Source organism: Macaca nemestrina, chromosome 4 (assembly GCF_043159975.1).
Source record: "Macaca nemestrina isolate mMacNem1 chromosome 4, mMacNem.hap1, whole genome shotgun sequence".
In the NCBI taxonomy this organism is placed as follows: domain Eukaryota; kingdom Metazoa; phylum Chordata; class Mammalia; order Primates; family Cercopithecidae; genus Macaca; species Macaca nemestrina.
In genome coordinates this window covers 75557395-75582275 of record NC_092128.1, presented here as the reverse complement: position 1 = coordinate 75582275, position 24881 = coordinate 75557395, and the positions used below count along the sequence as shown (strand labels likewise).

Here is a 24881-nt window from a genome sequence, read left to right as displayed (position 1 = left end):
TCCTGCCTATATGAAAATGTTGTAGGATAAAGAAAATGCATAATCTGATAGTTCAGAGAATGGAAGTCCTACCAAAGGGTCCTTGGGTCATACGTGTCTCCAAGAGGGACAGCTCTTAACAGATATGCTAAACTGGTATTAAATGAAAGTAGAAAACATTGGTCAGCCCCATCATCCTTATTCTTGCTTCATAGCCTACAGAGTGTGTTAAGCACGGCAAATGGCCATTTAGTCTCTAAATAATTCATTGTAGCCACGTGAGCCATGTAGGTACAAGAGGGTTCATTTATGAAGCCGGGGCATGGGGCCATCAGTGTGAGTAGTCAAGCCAAGGAATCCAATGCATCTGTACCTCGAATGTGGCAAAAGCACAATAACAGGATGATATTCAAGCCATACACACAGTATAACCTTATGGGTTATCAAAATGCTGAGCTCAGCTGGGTGCAATGGCTCACGCCTGTAATCCCAGCATTTTGGAAGGCCAAGGCAGGAGAATCTCAAGGTCAGGAGATCAAGACCAGCTTGGCCAACATGGTGAAACCCCGTCTCTACCAAAAAATACAAAAATTAGCCGGGCGTGGTGGTGTGTGCCTGTAATCCCAGCTACTTGGGAGGCTGAGGCAGGAGAATCGCTTGAACCTAGGAGTCGGAGGTTGCAGTGAGCCGAGATCGTGCCACTGTACTCTAGCCTCATGACAGAGCGAGACTCTGTCTAAAAAATGAAAAACAACAACAACAACAAATGCTGAGCTTATTTTGCACTCATTGGTAAGATGCCCTTCTCTACCTGCCCCCAGCACTCTCCTGCTGCCTGAACGAATTGGTACCTCCCTGGAGAACCCTTCAGTCACAACCCCCCATTCAGCAACTAAGGAGGGAGGTCACATCCACACGATTTGGACAATACACAAAGATTGCTAAATATTTTGAATTTCATTCTTGTATATTCAATAATAACTATTGCTGACACTAACTGGGTACTTACTATGGGCCTGACACTAAACACATCACGTTTATTTATTTATCATAGTCTCATAACAACTGTTTGACTCACTCAATGTCACAGAGCTTCTAAGTGGTAGAATCCAAATTATAATTCCAGGCTGTGTGGCTTTATAGCTCACTCTTAACCACTATGTACTTAACTTTCTCCCAGAACTCAGAAAATGCCTCATCATCATTTAGTTAGGAAACAAATGGTTAAATAGTCGGGATGAGAGAACTTTGGAATTGTCTCAAGTTCCCTCTATCAATCGGCATTTTAATATAAAGAACACACATATAAATTTGACCAATGTGAACACGGCCCAGGCAATAGAAATAATTGAGAGAAGTCAGTCAGGTGATGGAAAATTAAGCATGGTTGGGATTGGGGAAAACTGAAGGGCTCTTGTGGAGAGGGTCTCACCTCCAGCCTATCATTGCTGTGAGGGCCTGGCCATGGTGGGTACCTCCAAAATAGTTGTTGAATGAATGAACACATGAATGGGTAAATGAATGAATCTAAGTTAGGTGAAATTTCTTCAGGAATATATCCTAGCAAGAAAAATAAAAATGCCAAGGTTTAAGCTTCTTCCCACGTGACTATCATGCGATAATAATAAAACAAACAGATGTAAAGAGAATACTTTTATCATTTCAAAGCAAGTTCACCAATTACCATGGACTGAATTGTACTTCCCCCCATCGCGACCAAATTCATATGTTGAAGCCCTCACCCTCAATGTGACTGTATTTGGAAACAGGGACTAGAAGGAGGTAATGAAGGTTATGAGGTCATAATGATAGGGGACCTGATAGGATAGGATTAGAGTCCTTATAAGAGATATCAGAGAGCTCATTCTCTCCATCCACCACGTGAAGACACAGCAAGACAGTGGCCATCTGCAAGCCAAGAAGAGAGTTCTCACAGATTATATCATGTGTAAGGCTATACGCACAGTATAACCTTACCAGTTATTAAAATACTGATCTCATTTTAGCTCAGTATTTGCTGCCTCCTTGACCGTGGACTTCTCAGACTCCAAAACAGTAAAAAATAAATTTCTGTTGTTTATAAACTGCCCAGTCAATGTTATTTTGTTATAGCAGCCTGAGCAGACTAATATAACTATATTGTTTCTATTATCCTCATTATAATCTTAAGAGGTAGCTAGAATCCCATCTGTATTCAACCCAGATCCCTCAGAACACCCATCTTCCTGAGACTAAGCCTTCTCTCACCTCAGTGAGTGGCTGGAGGTGGGTGGGTATTGAAGGGAATGGAGGGACAGGCCAGAAAACGTGCTCATATTGCAATCTGGCTGTCACTGCACAGCATCCGTAATTCCCAGGATAATTCCTGAATGAATCACACTGGAGAAATCCCGGTTCAGACAGTTGTAGCATAGTGGATAGGGAGAGAAGGGAAGGGCATTTAGGGAACTGGACAGAATCAGCAGTGCTGGAGTTCTGTGTTGACAACATGTGTGCACATTAATGGGATGCAGCAAATGCTAATAAGAGGCTCAGTTTTTGTAATGATCTGAAATTCTAGCTTGATCATTTGCAATGTGACATGGCAAGACAAATAAAACGATTTTAAAACAACTTGTTTAAAGGTGTATTCTTATGGCATCCTCTGCATCAAATAGCTCACTTGGTATAGAAATAATCTCCGCCATTGCTGTTTTCAGATGAGGAATCACCTAGAATACGATCTCTTTGCTAGAATCCAGCTGATAATTCTAACATCCCTAGATGTGTCCCAATGATCACTTCTGCTTCTTCATGAGTTGCTTTTTGGAGAAGACTCTAGAGGAGGGTAGATAAAGAAAGAAAGCCGGAGAGGCAGGTTTTCTGCTTCCAGCTTCCTGGGCAAAGCAAAATGAACTTCCTGCTGTTTGATTTAATAAGAATCAGTGTCTAGCTCATCGGATCGGTCATACTCAATTGGCAGAAAAGAAGTGTTTTGGGATGTCTGCATTTCATTTTGGCATGTACACTGATATTCCCTTATGTCTTTTCCGAAAGGCACAAAGTAGCAATGTTGTGGCACTATTTCTCTGGTCTGATCCCTGTAAGTTGTATCTTTTACGTAAGAGTTTAATTTTAACTTTATGTCAAAAGTAAGTTTAAATTTTCCATGATTTTATTCTTCAAAATGTGTATGATAATCTATGTTACACTGGTTGAGGTTTCCTATTCTGTTTTCCCATCCTGAGGTACTTTGAATATCACATTTGAAAACTGTTTAGGTCTCACTCTGGTTTTCATATTCTTAGCCATGGAGTTTATCTGGCAATTATAAAGCACCTACTATGTGCTTTCATTTTGAATCCCAGGAATTCATACTAAATATGAAGCAGTAATTGTCAAAGAACTTTCTATTCTTTTATCCATTTCTCTTTTTTGATCTGTAATCACCACTTCTTAGCCTAGGCAAGAGAAAAGCTTATAAGATGCCTTTTTCTTTTTATCAGCTGGGCCATAAGCAAGTTACTCTTCTTTTCATTTAAAAAAATAAATAAAAATCCTTAAGGAGATTTTAACACTTCTCTGGTCAAAATATACTTTATAAAATTAATGTCAATTAATTTACATCTTTGCATTTACAGCTGTTTTGTAGATTTGGATTGCAGACCACAACTGGGTTGGAGGAGGGCCAAAAATTGATGGAGGAAGAAACGAGGTTTATCGAAATAAACTTTACAATTACACTAGAGACTAGAGAAAGTCTTCTTTGCATGGGATTGGGAAACACAACAATAAGGCCCCCATGACTCACCCAGGGTCACTCAGCAGTGTGGTCAGCTAGGAATGGAACTCCAAGTCCCAACTTTCTGTCCCTGTCCTAACCACCAGCCCACACTCCCTCCTATGTTACCGTCACTCTTCACAGGTGGAACTCTCTTTGAGGTTAGCAGGAACCTCATACAGAATCAAACACTGGGCAGCTGAGGCCGTGTGCAGCAATGACATCTGCACCCTTTATAGAATCTTAATGGGAAGTGAAGCCCATGTAGGAATAAAGACTGAGGGCTTAAACACTGACACAAATGAGGTTAGCTGATATTACCTACTTCGCATTCTGCTTTGCCCTGAAATCGCAAGGGTCATTGTCAGTTTCAGGTCATTGTCAGATCCCCCTCTAAAAGAGATTGCCAAGAACAAAGAAACCAAATCGGGAAAAAGTAAAAGTAAAAATAAAAACCTCTGACCAAGCTAAGACTCTAAACATAGCTTTTCCATTTACCTCAATGCAGATAATTCTAAGGTATATATTTCTGATTCTATTCATTCCATTTAAAAGAGAAAGACCACACCAGGGTAAGCAATGCAGGGTGGTCAGACACATAATCTAATGACAGTGTGTGGAAGCCACTACAGAAGACAGCAGGAGCACTGCCAGAGTGTGCTACGAGGCTGAGTGGCTGATTTCTATGCAGGGTCCACCAATATTTTCCAAGTATAGACAGTTTTTATTGAAATAAAAATAGAAAATGCAGGACCAGAGCTCATACTAAAAATTCAGTTTAGTAAAGACACCAAAACTGCCCGTGACAGTAGAAGATATATTTTGGCCTTGCTATCCATAACACAGAGAAATGAAACTGTATACTAAAACCTTTTTATGAGTAGGCTAAAAGCTTGTCAGTCTTTACAAAACACCATGGAGCTGATGTCTGTTTCTTGTGCATTTGCTTTCCACTGACTGAAACAATGCTTTTCTGATCCATTGGTTTTGCTTACAATTATACACTTTTTTTTTTTTTTTTTTTTTTTTTTTTGAGACGGAGTTTCGCTCTGTCCCCCAGGCTGGAGTGCAGTGACCGGATCTCAGCTCACTGCAAGCTCCACCTCCCGGGTTTACGCCATTCTCCCGCCTCAGCCTCCTGAGTAGCTGAATTATACACTTTTTAAAAATATGAAGAATCAGCAGAGATCAGCAGGAAATGAATAGCTAATGCAATTACTCCAAAATTATAAAAGTACAGTCATCATGAGGTACTCTTGCTACTCTCTACCTCTGCCCTTTTTCTAAGTAATGTATTGTCTAGTTTTGAAATTATCAGAACATCACAGCAGAATGTGGAAGCACGTTAAAAATACCTGATTTCCCTGAGTTAGTGTCTAGAAAGGACCAGTTGTAATAAGATTTAGCAAAGATCAGATAGGACATAGAAGGAAAGTTATAGGTCAGTGAGTGAGGGCTTTGGTTTTTCCACATATATATTTTAATTCTGTGGGATCTCTAAATTTCCATTTAGGGTTAGAATGTGGTAAAGATACCCATGTCTAGAACCATGTCTAATCAATACCTTATAAGGGTACGTGGCCAAAAATATACCTTGAATGGGCTGTACAGCCTTTGCTATCAAGTCCCATGTCTGCTCACGTTTTTAGAAGGCAGCCTGGGTGATGGCACAATGTATGCGATAGAATAAGCATCAGTTCCAGGACTGGCTCTACTGTTCACTAGCTGGGTAACCTCTAAAGTATAAAATCTCTCAACTGGAAAAAGAGAATAATAACATTTTTCCTACCTCTCTGTTGTACAATCAATGTACAAAGATCATGAAGGCAGAAGTGTTAGGAAAATTTAAAATACAGAAACACGTAGATATTGCTACAGGTATCACACTTTAGTACAACGGTAACCAAATTGCCTTTATTATCTTATCCGTCTACCTAACCTCCATCACTCTTTTATCTAGGACTTCCTTGGCTGCTGAATGTTTCCTGATTTGATCTCCCAACAGTTCAGAAATACTAAATATCATAGCAATTTTATTTTTCTTTGGCAGCCAGTGATATTTACCTGGCTTTTATCCCAACTTCATGAGTATCATGTGTATCAAAGTGCTGACTACAAGTTTTTGGAATCAACTATTTTACTCAGTATCTTTTGGTAACTCTGGTATGACTACCTTGTTAATATATTTAGGGTACCTCTTGCTTTTTTTGAAATCATGAGTGTATTTTCTTCTCAATGACATATATTGGATCATTAAGGGAGAAACTAAAAAAAAAATTGTTGGAGAAATGTTTAGTCAATGGTTCCAAAGATACACACACACACACACACGAATGCCCTTTCAATTAATACTAGTATTAACTATTGTCATGTGGCAAAACAAGTAATTTACAGTTGATTCCTAAAACCTGTAGTCAGTTAATATAATTAAAATTTAAAAATCATAATAAAGATCATACATATTGATTATAATAATGTATTATTATTAGATTTTTTAAATCAAAGATATACTTCCTGTAATATCAAAATAAAAGGCACTGTTTTTCAAAAATGTGCTTTTCTTTATTTCTTAACCCTCACAGTATTTTCCTGGGAGTTTAGCAAACCTTGTAAAACTGAACAAAATTAGGATTTTGTGCTTCTATGATTACAGAAGGAGCATATCAAGCTGACTTGAAAATCTTAAAAAAAAAGAAAAAGAAAAAGAGAAAGAAAGAACCGTTCTTATTTCAAAGGCTCAGAAAATAAAGGTTATTTACCATACAGACCTAGACTTCTTGTTAAGTTGTTTTTGAGATAGCAAATTAGAAAAACATGGCCAGAGTTAGAAGTTACTCAATCAGGTTGAGGCTGGGACTCTATTCCAGCAGCTCCTATTCCCCAAATTGTATCTGATAATACTCTAAAGTCTAAACATATTTTAGTTCAAAAAGATACTTGACTCTTAGATAGAAAATGGCACTAAGCTTCCAAAAATCAACAGGTTTACCCACCCTTTTCAAATGATGTATTTGTATTCAGAGTAATCTGCCACTCAGTACCTCTGAATTGTAACATTTGAGGAACTGCAATTTTGAGCTGAAATGTTTGTTTTTTATTTGCCTATGCATAATCACAGGATAGGAGCATTAATAAAAGGGTTGGTGTATTGGCCTATGCTGAGGCCTATTATTTAGGCAGAGTCATGGCAACAGAGCAATGCTGAACGTGTCCAAGGGTACCATAATTTCAGCCTGTATTGTGTCAAGTGGAAGAGAAGACGTGTCCGCAGAGAGAAGGAATGAAAAATACAAACATATTTGAAATTAGCTCTGCATTTTCAAACCAGAAACAGCATCTGTATTTCCAAGTAACTCAAGAAATATGGGTGGTAAGTCTTGCCCCACGCCGGCTACAAAAGTATTATGTGTTAAGCAATATGGCGCCCACAAACTTAAAATCGGCAAAATCCATTGAACTGCATTTCCAAGAGAGTAGGAGACTTGAAATGGTAGTGCTCTGAGGATGTCCACGTGGGTGGGCAAGCATATGTTGCTTTTAAGCAGAGGAAGTGGCACACCACGATTTCTTCATAAGTGTGAGGTCTTTATAAACTCATCCTCATGGGGGCTGTTTTAAATAGAAAGAAAATGGCACACAGTCCCCAGCCAAGCTTCCTAACTGTCTGGGGGGGGCGGGGGGTTGCCACTTTCCCAAAACATTAGGTTACTGTGGGTAAATTTTCCAAAATTGTCAACAATTTCATTTTTAAACTGAGTTCTTCCTCTCAGCATAAGACAGATGCAATACAGCACAAACTATATTTGGTCTAGCAGGAGATGTAAGTTATTTTTACTACACTGACTCCTACCTGACAGTGGAAGACATATTCTGGTGTGGTTTTCTTAAACTTCATGTTCCAAACCAAGGCCACTCCATCTGGTTCATGGGGAGCATCTTCATTGTTGTTGTAAGAAGCCACCATCAGCTCAGGGTACTAAATGGAAGAGGTCACAAAGATGAATTATGCTAAGATGACAACACAAGGAAAACTTCGTTATTACCACGTACACGTGGTATACTGCATAGTGTAAATGGTGCTTTCTATGTTCTGGCATACCTAGTATCAGCTTATTGCTGCAACCTCCTGCAGTCTTTCTTCTGCCTCCAACACTCCGTATGTGCTTGTCATACTCACCGGTAACTATCAAACTACAAACATCGCTTTACCTCTCTGTATTATATGACACTTTGTGCTACTCCCTTCCTGCTCCAGTATTGGCTTCCATTACATCTTTCTCTCCTGATTTTCTTCCCTGACTTCTCATTTCAGTTCCTGCCAGTTCTCCTTCTATACATATATTCCAAGGAGGCCTGTTCTCCCTGAGTAAGTTCATCTACTCCAGTGGCTTTAGTAAGCTTGACATGCTGGTAATTTTCAAATCTATATCTCTAGGCTTAATTTCTCTCTGAAATGCAGATTTCATTTCATAGTGGGGATTGCTCAGGATTGCCCATAGACACATCACTTTCAACACATAGAAAAATGAGCTCATTGACTTCCACACGAAACCTACGGCTCCTCCGTGTTCCCTATTTTAGCATCTTGCACTAACATGTGCCTGGCCCAGGCCAGCTGTTCTACATTTATTTTTACTTCTTTCTCTCTCTCACTCCCATTTACTAAATTTCCCTAATTCCTCAATACCTTTTAAATGAATATTTTCTTTCTATCTTTAAGGTCAGAGCCTGCTAACTTAATTTCTTATCTGGATGAAGGCAACAGTTTCATAAATGGCTTCCTACACTGACCTACTCCATTCTTCATCCTTTATCAGGAAGACTTTACAAAATATACATTTGGCTAAGTAATTTCTCAGCTTAAAATACTTTAATGGCTCATCATTACTTTCAAGGCAAAATGCAGGTCACATAGGATCCTTAATAATCTGTCATTTTCTGCCTTCCCTGCTTACTCTCCTACAACCTTCCCTCTTTCTCCCCACCTCCCACACCCTATGACCCAGCCTCACTGGACTAGTTTTGAGGCACACAGGTACATCTATGTACCTATAAGTCTCATACTCACTCTCACTGGGATGCCTCTTCTGTGTTGTTTACATAATTAACTCATCCTTTAAGACTCAACACAGGCATCAAGTCCTCCAGACAATCCTGACTTAACCAACCACTTCCTTCCTCGCCTATTATCAACTCCCTTAGTATTATGTGTCTGCCCTGCCAATTAAAGCACATGTCAAATGCATTATAATTTTTTTTCTATACCTATGTCTTGTCACTAGATTGTAAGCTCTTTGAGTGTAGGGACTGGTTTTTATTGACCTCTGAATCCAGGGTCAATTCCTAGCACATAATAAACTTGTGCCAAAATTTCTTTATTTAAAATTTTTAATTTTAGTAATTATGTGCTCAATAGAAAGGCTTTTTATTTCATCCTTTGTTGTCAAACAATGCTAATAATTAAAGGCTTAAATGCAAGAAGCATACCCAGTAAAATAACAAGAAAGACTCTATAGTGATTCTAGGTATTAGAAAGACCTACACACCCTACATCAACTCTGTCCTGAGTGTTATTAAATAAACTAAGGACAAATCTCATAGGAAGTACTTTTGAGTTAGGACACATTTCATGAAAATGTCATTACTACACAGAAGTCTCAAAAGGCAGCCCTATTAAATACAGCATCAGGATTATAGCAGATCATATCACTCTCTTCTTATAATTTATTTTTTTCCTCCTTTTTCATTATTCTATACATATATTTTATGGAAGATTGTCTTTATGAATTTGAAGACAGATCTTTTTTTTCTATTAAAAATAACTAAATCTAAGTCTTATTCATTCTTCCAGCAGCCTCAACTAAAGAAAGCTGCAGAGAGTTACAACTTGCTGGTTGTGCAGAGGAAATATAAGCATACAGTGATACAAATGTATGTGGCCACCAGGGGAAGTAATCATTCTTTATTAAAAAACGCTCCTCAGCGGATAAATCAAAGGCCTATTAAGAAAGGCCTTTGATTCAAAGCCCATTCAAAGAAACTAACATCCAGATAAACACAGAAGTCTCCAGACTGTCCATCTGAAGTTTAACTATGTCACATGTGAAAAGGCAACTCTATAAACATCAACACCACTACCACAGGGGCCAAGGAGCGGCCAGATGCTTCTGCAATAATATCACCCAGCTGGGTCTCATTGTTGGCACCCACTTACAGCTTTTCTTTTTCCACTTAAAAATATTTAAAACTATTTAGTTTTAAAACTCCTTTAGAAAACAGGGAGTGCTTTAGTAAACTTATCAGTGAAATGCCATTGGCATAATTTCTATAACTGAGATCGTAAGGCCTAAAGATACTGATTTAAATATTATCTCATGCAAGTTTTTGGGATTTCAAGGTGCCCTCTAGTATGTCTTTTTCCACTGTTTGTTTGAACATGACTACTTATATTTTCTTTTTCCAGTAAAAATCGCTAAACCATTATTTAATCTTAAATGTCGTTCAAAATTATGATTTTAAAGAGAATATAAAGAATTACTAAATTCATGATCATTTGGTTACTCATAGGGCTGAATTATCCAATATTTACTCTAGGAGAATTTTACCTGGAAATTACCAGATACGCTTTCAAGCCCATTTTTTCTAACAACTAAATGAAACCTGGGGGAGGCGGGGAGGCGCAGTGGCTCACGCCTGTAATCCCAACACTTTGGGAGGTTGAAGCCGGCAGATCACTTGAGGTCAGGAGTTCGAGAACAGCCTTGCCAACATGGTGAAACCCCTTCTCTACTAAAAATACAAAACTTAGCCAGGCTTGGTGGTGTGTGTCTGTAATCCCAACTACTCAGGAGGCTGAGGCAGGAGAATCGCTTGAACACAGGAGGTGGAGGTTGCAGTGAGCTGAGAGTGCACCACTGCACTCCAGCCTGAGTGACAGAGTAAGACTCTGTCAAACAACAACAACAACAACAACAACAACAACAACAACAACAACTAGCATTTACTAGAAAGGAAGGAACCATCATGTTTTAAGTGCCCGTTAGGTACCAGACACTGATATGTTAATTCATTTGGTCCTCATAACCCTCTAAGGTAGGCAATGGTTTACTCATTTCCACAGACAAAGAAACCCAGAGCCTGGGTTAAATAACATATTCCAAGCTTTGTTGCTAATAAGTGATAAAGCAAGAACCCCACTTGAAGTCTGTTGGGCTTCAAAAGCTTTGTCCTTTCCTCTCCACTGTGGCAAGCCTCAAGTGTCCCCTATAAATATGTAAGGCACCATGGCAGGTAAAATACGTGACATGGATGCCCTGAATAATAGGCTCTTCTCTATAGGAACTTATCATTAGGTGGAGGGAGGTAAGACACCTGTAGAAATAACTACAAGACAAATACAAAAACAGACCATGACATGTGCTAAGATAGAGACAGAAGCAAGGTTCTGCAGAAGCATGGGGCCAGGCATGCTGACTCACGCCTGTAATCCCGGCACTTTGGGAGGTCGAGGAGGGCGGATCACCTAAAGTCAGGAGTTCAAGATCAGCCTGGCTAACAGGGTGAAACCATGTCTCTACTAAAAATACAAAAATTAACCAGCCCTGGTGGCTCGCTCCTGTAATCCCAGCTACTCCGGATGGGGAGGCACGAGAACGCTTGAACCCAGAAGGTAGAGGTTGCAGTAAGGGGAGATCATGCCACTGCACTCCAGCTAGGGCAACAGAGTGAGATTCCATCTCAAACATAAATAAATAAATAAGCATGGAAGCTGGTGTGGGGTGTGGCAGTAAGAGAAATTGAAAGGGATTTCTGAGAAGAAATGAGACCTTAAGCCTTGTCAAGTGGGTAGGTTATTAGGACAGATGACAGTAGGGACAAGAGTCCAAAGAGGGGTGCAGGAGACCCCTCTTGGTATCTGCCTGGTTCATGTGAATCTCTCTTTGGATCCAGTAAATAGAAGCCTAACTTCCCAGGGATAATTAATTAATTGCAGGGTTGATACTTGACCCAGCTGAGCCAATCACGTTCTCTAACCAGAATATTGTAAACTTTGAACTGAGACACAGGACCCGGGAGCTGGCAAAGGGGTCTGGATAAGGACAGCAGCTTATTGGTGAGGTCCCTCAAGCTGCCCAGATTCCTACAATTTCTGTTTTGGTTCTTCATCTTTTTCATGGATTCCCTAACTACTATAATGACTCCCCAGTAAATTCCTCTGTCTACTGAATGTAGCCAAAGGTAAAGTCTTTTTGACCAATACAGTGAAGAAGAATATGTCCAATAGACATCAGGTTGTAGTATTACTATGTGGCTAGGAGGCAAGCTATATATCAAGCTATATAAAAGAAGAAAGGCCTGGAAATGCCTCAAGGCATCATCACGGAAGTCACTGAGTACAGGCTAATGATTTTAGATTTTATTCTGGGGGACAAAATAGGAGTCATACTTTGCAGCTAATGATAATACTGCTACTGCTTTTCTCACTACTATGTCACATTTATTGAGTGTTTCTTATGCACCAGACACTTTTAAAATTATCAGTCCTTTATTTTTATTTTATTTTAAGACAGGATCTTGATCTGTCTCCCAGCCTTGAATGCAGTGATGAGATCTTAGCTCACTGCAACCTCTGCCTCCAGGCTCAAGCAATCCTCCCACCTCAGCCTCCCAAGTAGCTGGGACTGCAGGCATGCACCACCATGCCTCACCAATATTTGTATTTTTTGTAGAGATGGGGTTTTGCTATGTTGCCCAGGCTGTCTTGAACTCCTGGGCTCAAGTGATCCTCCTGCCGTGGCCTCCTAAAGTGTTGGGATTACAGGTGTAAGCCACTGTGTCCAGCCAAATTATCATTCCTTTATACACATTAATTCATTTAATACTCACAATAGGTGTGTGAGCTAGATACGATTATCATCATTTCATGAATGAAGAAACTTAAGCCAAGAGAAGTTAGGCAACTTGCCCAAGTTGATACAGAGTGTATAAGTAATCTTTACAAAGATTAATCTGGTAAAAGTACTTATACTGACTTAACAATATAGAGACTGACATTAGGGAGACCAGTAAGAAGCTGTTTCCTAACATAAGCAAGAAGTAGAGAGCATGACATAAAGTAGGTGTCAAATCCATGTTTGTGGATTTGCATTGCTGTCAATAGTAATCTTTTTGCTATTGTAAATTTGATTGGATTTAGCAACTAACTGAACTGCCAAAGATTACTCAGGTTTGCATCCTGGATGACTGCAGGAGTGGAAGATGCAATTTACATGTGAGAGGAAGTGAGTATACATGGTGGGAGTAAGATCATGAGTCTGATTCTGCACACATCTGAAAACTCTGTCACATGGTGTGTGATAATATTATTGACTCACTGTGCTAAATAATGTTCAGTGGGTGACAAAGTTGACATAATCCTCCAGGTTCCCAGATTTCTTCCAAGGAATGATGTTTGATGATGTTTTGTAAATATTTCAAAGTTAAAGTGTTCTGGTTTAAGCAGCCCAGGAGATAAAAAAAAAAAAAAAAAAAGCTATGCTGAAACCTTATAATTTCTTCCTTTTTCTCCCCTCAGTTCTATTCTGTTACATTCAGGAAATCATCCTAGACATACATGCCACCACTACACACCAAGACTGTTCCTCTATCTCTCTTCTTTCTTAATATCATTGGATTGCATCTAAATCCATCAAAAAGTCTCTTTATCCCATAAGTATGTAATCCTGGTCCTTTGAACCCCACAGAAGTGTTGTGATGTAGGAGCTGAGCATTCTAATCTCTTTTTCTTGTGCCTCATATACAATGCATTTTTCAAAATTGCAAACATTTCCCCCACAGCGTAGGTGGGTAGGTCACACAAAAATAGGGGAAAATAAATGTGGTCTCTCCATGGTAGAGTTTCTGTTATTCCCAACTTACTTCCTCCAACACAAACATCATGCAAGACCCTATGTGGAAACACATCCACGGGCAATGTGGCCCATCACCTACTGAGGCAAGGCAGGGACCAGCCTCACCCCATGCCTCCTCAGGGAGTGTTATCAGCTGACCCGAGAACAAGGTTGTAGTTGCCTTTGAGGAATGTGTCAGATAAGGTTCCTGTGTAATTCCCCGACTCTGAACAAGTGAACAAGCTGAGCTAAGTGCTTCCTCAGGCTTGGATCTGATTTCTGTGCACACACTCAAGCGTGCTCAGAGACCACCCACACACTGGCGGAAAGCGGTTGGGCAAACCCTGCTTGTCTCAGTCTCTGCACGATCATGCACTGTGTGCTTTGTTGTTTGGATACAAAAAGGGATTCAAGAGGAGAGAACATTCAACCACTTGATGGCTGATGAGGGTCTAGTTATGGGGAATTACACCCCTCTTTTGTTCCCCTGTTCTTCAATAGGATTAATTGGGACTTATCCATTTTATAGCTCTGCCTAGAACACCCTCTTCTCCCCTCCATTTGTCTAAATCTCAGTCTTCTGAGAAGCGCTGTCTGACCAGAGGCAGATTCCAACCTTCACTGAACTTTGAGAGCACTTGCTATCTGCCCCCATATCATTCTGCACCTTTACAAGCTCTTTTAGTTTCAGATCCAGAAGGTCTCTGTGGGAAGCAGTGGTTAAGAGCATATGCCTTGGGATGCTAAAATACTTTGGTATAAATCCCCACTATACCATACCCTAGTTGAGTGATTTTCAGCAAGTTACTTAGCTTCTCTGAGCCTCAACTTCTTCAAATATGACACGGAAATAGTAAGGGTGGCTGCCTCACATGACTGTTATGAAGGGAAAATAAGAAAGCCTTCACAGCAGCTGTCATGGTGCTTTGCATATAAGAAAAATAAATTAAAAGCTAGCTATGACTATTATTCCCAATAAAAGCTGGATCGACAACAAGAAAGCAGAAACTGTGTTGTGCATAAGTGCTTAGGAGTAATCATTCCTGCTTCTCTCACTGTTCTTACGTCACTGTTATTGCAGGAAGGAACATTGTTGTTAAGAATGTGGGCTCAGGCATCAGATGCTTAGGTTCAAATTCTGATGTCACCACACTAGGCTGTGTGTTTGCATATGTTACTTACCTACTCAGTGCCTGGTATATTGTTACCTAGTTGAGGTGGCTATTCGGCAAATTGGCTTTTAGTAAATTTGCCTACTTTCACTCTGAATGCCACACTGATGGGCTTAAACTTCCTTTTTACGGGTAATGGGGAGTTTTGGTCCAGGGAATGAAGAGATCAGGTTTTTTATTGTTTGTTTTTTTTGAGACGGAGTCTCACTGCGTCACCCAGACTGGAGTGCAGTGGCACAATCTCGGCTCACGGCAACCTCTGCCTCTTGGGTTTAAGCAACTCTCCTGCCTCAGCCTTCTGAGTAGCTGGGATTACAGGCATTTACCACCACACTCGGCTAATTTTTGTATTTTTAGTAGAGAAGGGGTTTCACCATGTTAGCCAGGCTGGTCTCAAACTCCAGACCTCAAAAGATCCACCCGCCTTGGTCTCCCAAAATGCTGGGATTATAGGCGTGAGCCACCGCACCCAGCCCAGTGATCCGATTTTTATTTTAGAAAGATTGTTTGGGTAGATTTCCATAGGGGAAAACTGTAGGTGGACAAGCATGAAGGTAGAAATATCAGTTTGAAGGTTAAGAATAGTATTAGATGATGAATATATGAGTGGAGACGTGGAAGGTCTTGGTGACAGACTGGGTCTAGAAGACTAGAGGGAGTTGGCAATGTTGATGAAAGTTCTGCTTTAGGGTCTTGGGTATATTGTGGTGCCTTTAACATAGAGATCATATAATAGGTAAAAAAAGATTTGGGATATATGAAAATAACGAGTTAATAGTTCATTTAAGATTCTATGGGACAGCTAGAATAGTGGCTTTGTCTGGTGTACAAAGTGAAATTCAGCAGGGAGATTGGGCAGGAGATACAAACAGGCTATTCATGGTTGAATCCTTAGCAGTGGAAGAGATCTCCTGCAGACAGCACATTGGGAAGAAGGGCAGTGGTTGAGGGCATGACCACAGGGACCTCAAGGATGGTTAGAGGAAAAGGAAATCTTAGAGAAGTCAGAGAACTAGGAGAGAGTAGAGAGAGTAGTGAGAATTCAATGGAAAGAGGATATTTCTATAGGCACAAGGACGCTGACTAAGCTGCTTGACAAAGAAAGGTCAGGACAGATGTGGGCTTAAAAATATCCACAGGATTTGACAAGTAGGAAATCAGTGGTCATCTTAATGGAGCAGTTTCATGGACAGAACAATCTGGCTTCCTGTTTGGTACCTAGCACATAGTATGTACTCAATAAATACAAATAACTGAGTAGAGAATTGAAACTGAAACTTCAATAAAATGAGGGGGGAAGAAACCAACAAGCATAGAGAGGAAATCATAGGCAAGTAAACGAATCTCTTTTTTTTATACAAATGCCATGAGAACACAAGCCCAGTTTGTCCCAGCCCAGCAATAATTCTTACCTGGAGGGACCAGTCCATACAAGTGACCACTCGATGCTTGGACCAATGCTCATCATAGAACTGACGGTTGAAAGAAAGATTGGCTCCAGCCTGAACATCCCTAGGAGGATTTAAACATCAGAGATAAATATGGAGCTCTTTCTCTATGCTGCTCATATAGAAGCACTGATGTGGCAAAAGCCTGGCACACAATACTCTCTGAGGCTGAAATGTTAATCTAGGCTACATCCCCTGATCAAAATTAAAGAACTAAAGATGGTCTTCTTTTTTTCTAACCTGGCCCAGAAAGGGTTTCTGTGTCTTTTCAAGACTATTATGAAATGTCAGATTTGTTTCAAGTTCCCATCTTGACCAGTCCCAAGCTTTCTCCAACCCTGCTTCAGGCCAGAGCCTCTCCCTGAAAGGCTCTGGCCTGAAGCAGGGTTTATTAGAAATCTCTGCTATCAAGGGAGCACAGCACACCAGAGGATTCTTTGATATCAATACTACCTTATTTGTCCTTAGACCAGAAATGATATGCATGTCTTTATTTACTTGGAAATGCTGATAGGCTGTAGCAGTAGTCTCCTCACTCAATAGTAAGTGATAATTTCTACCATGAGACAGGCGTGGTAGACAGTAGAGGATTCACCAGATATGTTCCAGATACTTATCACTTCTGCCACGGACCAAAACAGCATCTGAGTCTAGGAGGATTACACTTTAGCCAGTGTTTACTTGGCTGACACTCAACTGGCCATAACACCTCCTTCAAGGAACTCAGTGCTGGTTATGCAGTTGCTCCACAAGCTGAGTATTTAAATCCAGTAATGTTTGCTCTGGGCCAGGAACTATGGGATCTGCATAAAAAGCTGCCTAAGTTGCCTGGGCTTTGGTTCAGAAATTCTTCTACACCCACCTTTCCTCTGTTCATTTGCTTCAACTGCTGGCTTGCACCCTGCATCACTTAACTTATATGGCTCTTGTTCAGATTGGGTGACCTGGCTTCCAACAAGTTATTTGGGCTCTAATTAGTAAACCTAATATGACTTTTTTTTCTGCTAACCCTTCCTCAGCTCTGCCACTGCAAACTCAGGCCATGTGTGTGTGTATATATATATACACATACACACACACACACAAACACACACACACAAGTCCTGCCAGGAGCCTAGGATAAAACGGAGCCAGCACACAGAGGGAAATAGGGCCAACAAAATCAGTAAGTCATAGAAAAATGGCTTCTCAAAAGAACACGAAGATTGCAGAACATATATATTCAAAATATTATTGTCTCTTCAAGGCAGTCTAAAGATGCTGCTTACTATTGAGAACATGTTCAGGACTCCCTTTTGAAATTGGTTTTCATGCCTCTGTTACATTCCCTCGAGCATCCTCAATGATGATAAGACATTGTCCTTTAAGAATGTATTTGGGGCTGGGTGCGGTGGCTCAAGCCTGTAATCCCAGCACTTTGGGAGGCCGAGGCGGGTGGATCACGAGGTCAGGAGATCAAGACTATCCTGGCTAACATGGTGAAACCCCGTCTCTACTAAAAATACAAAAAACTAGCCGGGCGTGGTGGCGGGCGCCTGTAGTCTCAGCTACTTGGGAGGCTGAGGCGGGAGAATGGCGTGAACCCGGGAGGCGGAGCTTGCAGTGAGCCGAGATCACGCCACTGCACTCCAGCCTGGGAGACACAGCGAGACTCCGTCTCAAAAAAAAAAAAAAAAAAAAAAAAAAAAAAAAAAAAAAAAAAAAGAATGTATTTGGATTTTAGAAATGGCAAAAAAAAAAAAAAAAAAAAAAAAAAATCAGGGCTGATGAAAAAGGCAAGAGACCCTACCTTCACATATCATTCTTGGCCAGAAGAGATCTGGGGCTAAGAACAGCTATATTTATGTTTATAAGGCTCATATAGTCCCTCCTGTTCTCCCCATGATGATGGTTGACAGTCATGGCCTTTTCCAGTACCTACGCTACAGTCACAGAGGAAGTCATTTAGGGACACTTGCTTTTATTGATTAGCTTTGTTTTGCCTGTAAATATATTCTTGCATATATTAATATGTTTCCTAAAAGGCATATACACATATGCATACTTTTATGGTACCAAATAGAGGAAACATTTTCCAGTCTCTGTTCATCATTACCCACATGAGTTAACTTCTCCCATACCTCATGTTTATTTTCTTCAATTTACTATTTGCTTGGACATCAGGAATAAATCTAGTAGATACGACATGAATCTCCTTTGCTGCTTATAAGAATGTTTTCTCAGAGGATAATGCATGTGACTCTGCAGTCTCTATCACCTGGACTGTTCCCCAGATATCAAGTTCAAAAGCATTTCACAGAAGCACATGATAATTACAAGGAAGCTCTAAGCCAGAAGTTGCCACCAAAGCCCAGAGTCAAAGCTGTTCAGCAAGATAAATTCCAAAATTTCACCCTCCTCTGATTTCTTAATTTGGAATTTTCCTAGTCAGAACATAAATAAATGTAGAATTAACAGATAACTTACGCTATTTTTTAAAGAATGCACACAAGAGACTAACCCATCTTTTTCTTCTAACTCTCGGCCGCTGTAGTCAAAAAAGATGTCGGAATCTTCAGCCAGGGCTCTTTCAATTACCCGTATTGTCCGATCAAAAAAGATGAGAAATTCCTCTGAATGAAGGATCTGCTGTTTTTCTTCCTCTGTCAGCTCTCTTGGAGGGGCTTTATTGATTTATTTTTTTGTAAAAGAGATTGTTAGGGAAGGAAAAAGGGACAATTAAAACTTATCAAGAGGAACCCAACTCTTGAGAGAGACTGCTTATCAAAGGCGTGGCAAGACACAATGAAACAAATCATTGCTAATATTGATTCTAAATTATTTATAAATTCACACCAAAGGCTTCTGCAGATGTCCCCACAAAAAGATTGCATATTTGGTCCAATTATTATTTTGAAGAGTTGAAGAAGATTACAAATAAAAATAGATTGGTGTGTTTTTAGCAATCAGTTCTAAATGTTTTTTTTTTTTAACCTAAAAGCAGCTCAAATATGGCATAATAGATAAATTCACAAAACTATGTATTTATATATGCTATGGTACCATTGTCAAGCTGGCAACATTAAATAATTAGGAACACTGTATAATATGATCCACATAGTACGTTTCCTCTTTCTACTGAGTAAATTCATAAATTCATTTTATTTTAAATGGTGAGTTGGTAAGGCTGACTGATTGTTATATAGATTATATTCAAAAGCAGAAATATATCATTCCAAACCTGCTTTCACTCAAGATCTTCCGTTTTTAAACAAACACATGGAACAAATACATGCTTCTATAAAACAACCCACAATTGTTTTTCTGCCTTACCTTTCTAGCATGATTAATCTTATCGAACTAAATTTGAAGATAGAAAATGAGACAAAGAGATCAAATAACTAGCAGTATGTCATAGTTTCTGAAAGTGAGCTCACCTTGGAGTCACCATCTGGTTACATAAACCATTCCTTCAATTGCAAGTTTTACATAAAACTTTAGGGAAGGGATTAGGAACTCCCCAGTCTGAAAAACCCTCAAGGGCAGAAACTGTCAGCTGAACCTTTGTGGTTCTTCCAGAACCCCAGTTCAACTCTGGTGGAGAGAGCCTTCAATAAACTTTTCATTGGTTACTCTTTCAGTTAGTAGTACAGAAGCTCCTGAAGTTAAACTTACAGGAGGAGGGTAGTGCATTACAATCACAGGTGGAGCCTCTGGTGGAACCACTCACCCACAGGGTTTTTCAAGCACTTCCACAACCATCCTAATAACCAGATCGATTTCTACCTGGCCACATGGTCAGAAGAATCTTTTAGGTACTATCACTTGTAGCATAATATTTTATGAAAGTGTTACATAATTTGATTAACTGTATTTTGAAGCCTAAGAAATCTGTAGTGTCAAGAAGCCCTCCTACAGAGTCAAGTCATGGCAGTGGATCCAATGTTCATAACAGCTCCCTCTTTCTAGCCTCCCCTTCCCTGCCCCAGACCATGATGCAGGGGGTCTGGAGAAACATGAGAATCTCTATTTGTACAAGAAACTAGAATGATCCTGATGTAGTTCATTCACACCTTAAGAAATGCTCTCCAGGTAATATTAGGGCAACATGTGATTCATCCATTACAGCAGAAGAATTTCTCCTAACATACCCCACCTTGTAGTTTCTAGCAGCCGTAAATAAAATTAGAAATATTTCTTTGCTGTCTAAGCCTCTGGAGCCCTAAATAGTCCAGTGTGTACTGGGACTTTCCAAGGACCCCATCAACTTCTAGTGCGCAGTGCTGCTGAGACACTAGTTTGTGAAATGCTGAATCAGGCAATGTGCACACTCAGACTTAAGCTAGGTAGTGGGAAAATAGGTGGAGGTCATAAATAACACAAAGAACTCTATGAAACCAACCTGGATTCCAGCACCCTGCCATATGCTAGCTTTGATTCATTAATCAATGCACTGAAGCTCTCTGGGCAGTAGTTTTATCTATGAAATGGGGATGATACCTAAACTTTAAGTCTGGTTTAAGAATTAAAGCTAAATATGCTGGGCTTCAATAATTGGTGATGAAGTAGTACTGTACTAGTCTGCTTTCTTTTTTTTTTTTTTTTTGAGACACTAGTCTGCTTTCTAAAACTCTTGTAAATGAGACATTTGAATTATTTCACTCCAGAATATAATAAAACTACATAATGGAACTAGGCAAAAGGGGAAAATACCCTACAAAATGATAGGTCCATTTTGTTTTGGTTAATACTGTTAAATAAATGAATAAACCTGACTAAACAAGAATACTATAGGCCAAGAAGAATGTCTTATTTAAAAAGACTCACTTGGCTTTGGTCACTGTTAATAGATGACTTGAGACACACTTGAAATTAAACAAAGAAGTAGGAATTTTTCTCCCTTATTTCTTTTTTTATTATATTAAAAAATCTTTCTAGTCTCTGTGTATCTTTTCTAACCACTTCTATTTCACCGGTATCTTTCCTTACAGGTCCATTACCTTGAATAAAAAATAGTATCTATGTAATTTTCTGTAATTTTTTTCTTCCCTGTAGCCTATTGTCACTTTGATCTCAGCTTTCAAGACACACAACTTCTTCTCTAACAGAAACATAAATGGCTGATCAAAGTGTGCTTGTGGAGGCCAAGTTCAGGTAGGTGGAGCACTATCCTCTCCAGATATTATGTTTGACAATACAATATTTGGCTTGAAATTAAAATGCTACCGAAGCAAACAAAAGATATATTTTATATTAAGCTTTGATGTCGAACAGGGATCAAATGACATGATTTGTTAGCAGAAAATAATCAGATGCATGTGCAGATGAGTACTTTTTAAAAGTTATAAACAATATTCAACTTAATTAAATAGGGCCATAGTAATTTTTGATTGTATAAACAAAACCTCTGATACTTAATCTTTAAATTGATAAGTATTTTTCAATATCATGAAAACACAATGGAGTATCCAGGAACCACAACCAAAAGGTGTGTTCAGAGATAAAAACCTCTCTAGGCATCATATTTCATGAAAGAAAATTGGTTGATTAATGGAGCCCACAAAGTTCAAAATACAGGACTAAACAAATAGAATCGGAATTGTTTTACTCCAAGAAAAATGCCAAATTCTACCTGAAGTATCTGTTTCTACAGTTTTTCCCTATCCCTGGAACCTAATAAATTATTTTTTAACAAGTTCATGGCATTAAAAAGGTAGGAATTTAATAGCAAAGGGCATACCAAAACAAAACATGGGCATGGATAATAGTTTTTCTTATGGGTTAAGCAGAAAATACTATTATAGCAGATTTTTTCTTTGTTTTCACAACACAAAACATGGGATGTTTCTGCGAAGAACTGACAGCTAACAATACTTTGTGCATTTAAAGAGCTCTTTAAGAAGAAGTACATTCTACTCTATGAAAAGTAGAATGCATGGATATAACTTACATATAATCCAAATGATAAGACAATTTTCAAATTTACCAAAATTTAACCAGTTATATTATTTTATACCATGTATGAAAGAAATTTTGCTGAATACATGAAATTCAGAAGACAGCCTAATTCTATCAATTTGTGGCCCGCAAAATTAAAATCAAATATAAATTTCATTTAGGGTCCATTTTTTAATTGTGGAAATGTTAATTTTTCTTATTTTTATATATGAAAATACTTTTAAATGTATCTTTCAAGCATGACTGTATCTCATTTGCTGTGTTTTCTTGACTTTTCCTGCTATCCTCAATGTATACTTCGTCAGTTTGTCTTTAATTAATTTATACTACTTTAAACTATATCTTCTGGATTCTAGCCTTCTTGTGATTTTTTCCCTCTATAAAAATGTACAGTTTATAATAAGTTCACAACTTATATTGAGATTTTAGTATCTCATTTCTATGTTAAAAGTTATTTTAAAAATATCTACCACCAGTATGTCTTGACTTGTTTCAGCAATGTTGCTTTAAATTTCAATATAAAAATTATTCAAAAATATTTTTCAAGAATCTCTAAGAGATAAAAAATAAATAAACCCATGTAGCCAGGAAAAACATTAGATTAAATAAGGACAGTGGCTCTCATGGGAATTTTACAGTGAAATCAGTTCATAAACAGCAGCAAGAAAACCAAACCAAACTAAAAGCGAAGGATATCTTTCTGTGAAGTCAATGTGAGGTTTATGAGTTGATTTCGTATTTACAAAAAAGTTAGGTTCCCAGTTGTGTTGTTTTGAATTTCTAAACATGAAGACATAAGGACACTGACATATGGAAGTTTTCTAAACTTTGATTACAAGCTAAAATATACCTGCTTTTTTCCTACTCTATGGCAGAAAAAAGTGAAACAGTAATAAATCAAGACTGCATTTCTTTACTGTTTAATGCACTTTGATGTCACACGGGCAAAAATGTCAAAAGTTAGTGAGTACTGATTGTTTTCCCCATGTCCCCCTCAACACTTTTTTCTTCCTTTTCACTCAAAAAAAAAAAAAAAAAAAGCCAGATTTCTCAAAAATGTGTTCCCTGGTTTGAAACTGTGTATGTCAAGTTTCAGCCCAGAGCAAATTTTTATGGCTGAGTAATAAATCCCTGAAACGCAGGGTTCATAATGGAAGTGCTGACACAGCCCTAACTACTATGCAGTCGTGTGAATGGCGCCACGATTATATCTGCTAAAGATTCTTTCAAAAGTTTGCAAAATACTGTCTTGCTTTAAAAAAAAGCCAGAGTTTGATGCCAACATAAACATGCTTTTAACCCATTATGTGTTAATTTGCAGAAGAGCCATTAATGGAGAATAAGGCACACAGTGCAGCAGGAACAGGAAATGTTCTTTCAAACTTCTTTTTGACTTTTAACATGACTTTAATCAATTCCATGAAGCATGAGTAACAGTTAAAACTGAAGGGTGTTTTCACTTGGAACTTAAGAAGGAGGTTGCTTTGCTTTGCTGGAGAAGACGATTTGGAGATTGGGGCTGGGGTGCTGGTGATGGGGAATCTATGCCAAGACACACAAAATATACCCCAGCTCCTTATCACCAGGTATATTTTAAGAATATTTTGCAAAGGGTAAAGGAGTACTTTAATAGATCCTGACTTATTTTGTACCTCACTGCACCTGTAATCATGATATTCTATTCACCAACTTTTTTTTAAAAGATGTTTTTAGTATAAGTTTAAATGTGAGATCTCTTTGATCAAATTCATTTAGACTCTCAGAAGGAGTAAGCCTTGTGTCTTCTGTGAATGCCACTGTTAAAATGCTGAATCTTCTCCTAAACCTCAGTCACACCCTAGAACTTGACAGCGATTGAACTTCTCAATGTCTGAGACCTAGCACAGTAACAGAAAGAAGACCTTTTATGATAGTTCTCCAACGAGTTTAGAGGACTTTGCTTGTATCTCTATTGATAGTTTCACATTTTTTAAATGTACTAGCTGGGGCCCCTGTAACCATGTTCTTATTTCAAAGCTATGGGCTATGGCAAACCTAAGCACAGAGAGCTGGGGCTCCCAAGGGCATCCATCCCACCAGGGTAGAAACCAGTTATAGACCCAGGCACTGCAAGGCAAGACTACTAATGATAATTTAGCAAACTTTTATACAGCACTTACTTTGTGCCAAGTATTGTTCCATACTAGCCCTGTTGAGTTTTTAAAAAACCTGTTTGCCAGATGGGGAAACTGAGGCAAAAAAAGGTTAAACTAACTTAGTCTGTAGTGATCACTCAGCTAATAATCTACAGAGACAAGATTTGATTCCAGGTAGTGTGGCTCCAGAGGCTATGCTTTTTCATTATTATCTCACACTGGCTTTTAGATACCTGAGATTGCATAAAACAAACCAAAACTAAATTAAACACCCACACTCAGACACACTTCAAATGAGCCTCAATATGAAGTGATTTTTAATAATTTTCTACAATTGTGGCTGGGCGCGATGGCTCACGCCTGTAATCCCAGCACTTTGGGAGGCTGAGGCAGGTGGATCATGAGGTCAGGAGTTTGAGACCAGCCTGGCCAGTATGGTGAAACCCCGTCTCTACTACAAATACAAAAATTAGCCAGGCGTGGTGGCACGCACTTGTAATCTCAGCTACTCGGGATGCTAAGGCAGGAGAATAACTTGAACCTGGGAGGTGGAAGTTGCA

The 24881-nt window shown here is 39.0% G+C and overlaps 1 protein-coding gene across 6 annotated transcripts in view; it reads right to left on the bottom strand.

Moving 5' to 3' along the window:
* LOC105475542 (dynein cytoplasmic 1 intermediate chain 1) overlaps positions 1-24881 on the bottom strand; it is a 319181-nt gene that overhangs the window by 96277 nt on the left and 198023 nt on the right. For all 6 annotated transcript variants that reach the window (XM_011730892.3, XM_011730897.3, XM_011730894.3 and 3 more), the window contains 3 exons: positions 18750-18912; positions 16214-16313; positions 7590-7715 (listed from right to left, as the gene is read on the bottom strand). In XM_011730892.3, the coding sequence (XP_011729194.1) occupies positions 7590-7715; positions 16214-16313; positions 18750-18912 (389 nt within the window). The remainder of the gene's footprint in view (positions 1-7589; positions 7716-16213; positions 16314-18749; positions 18913-24881) is intronic.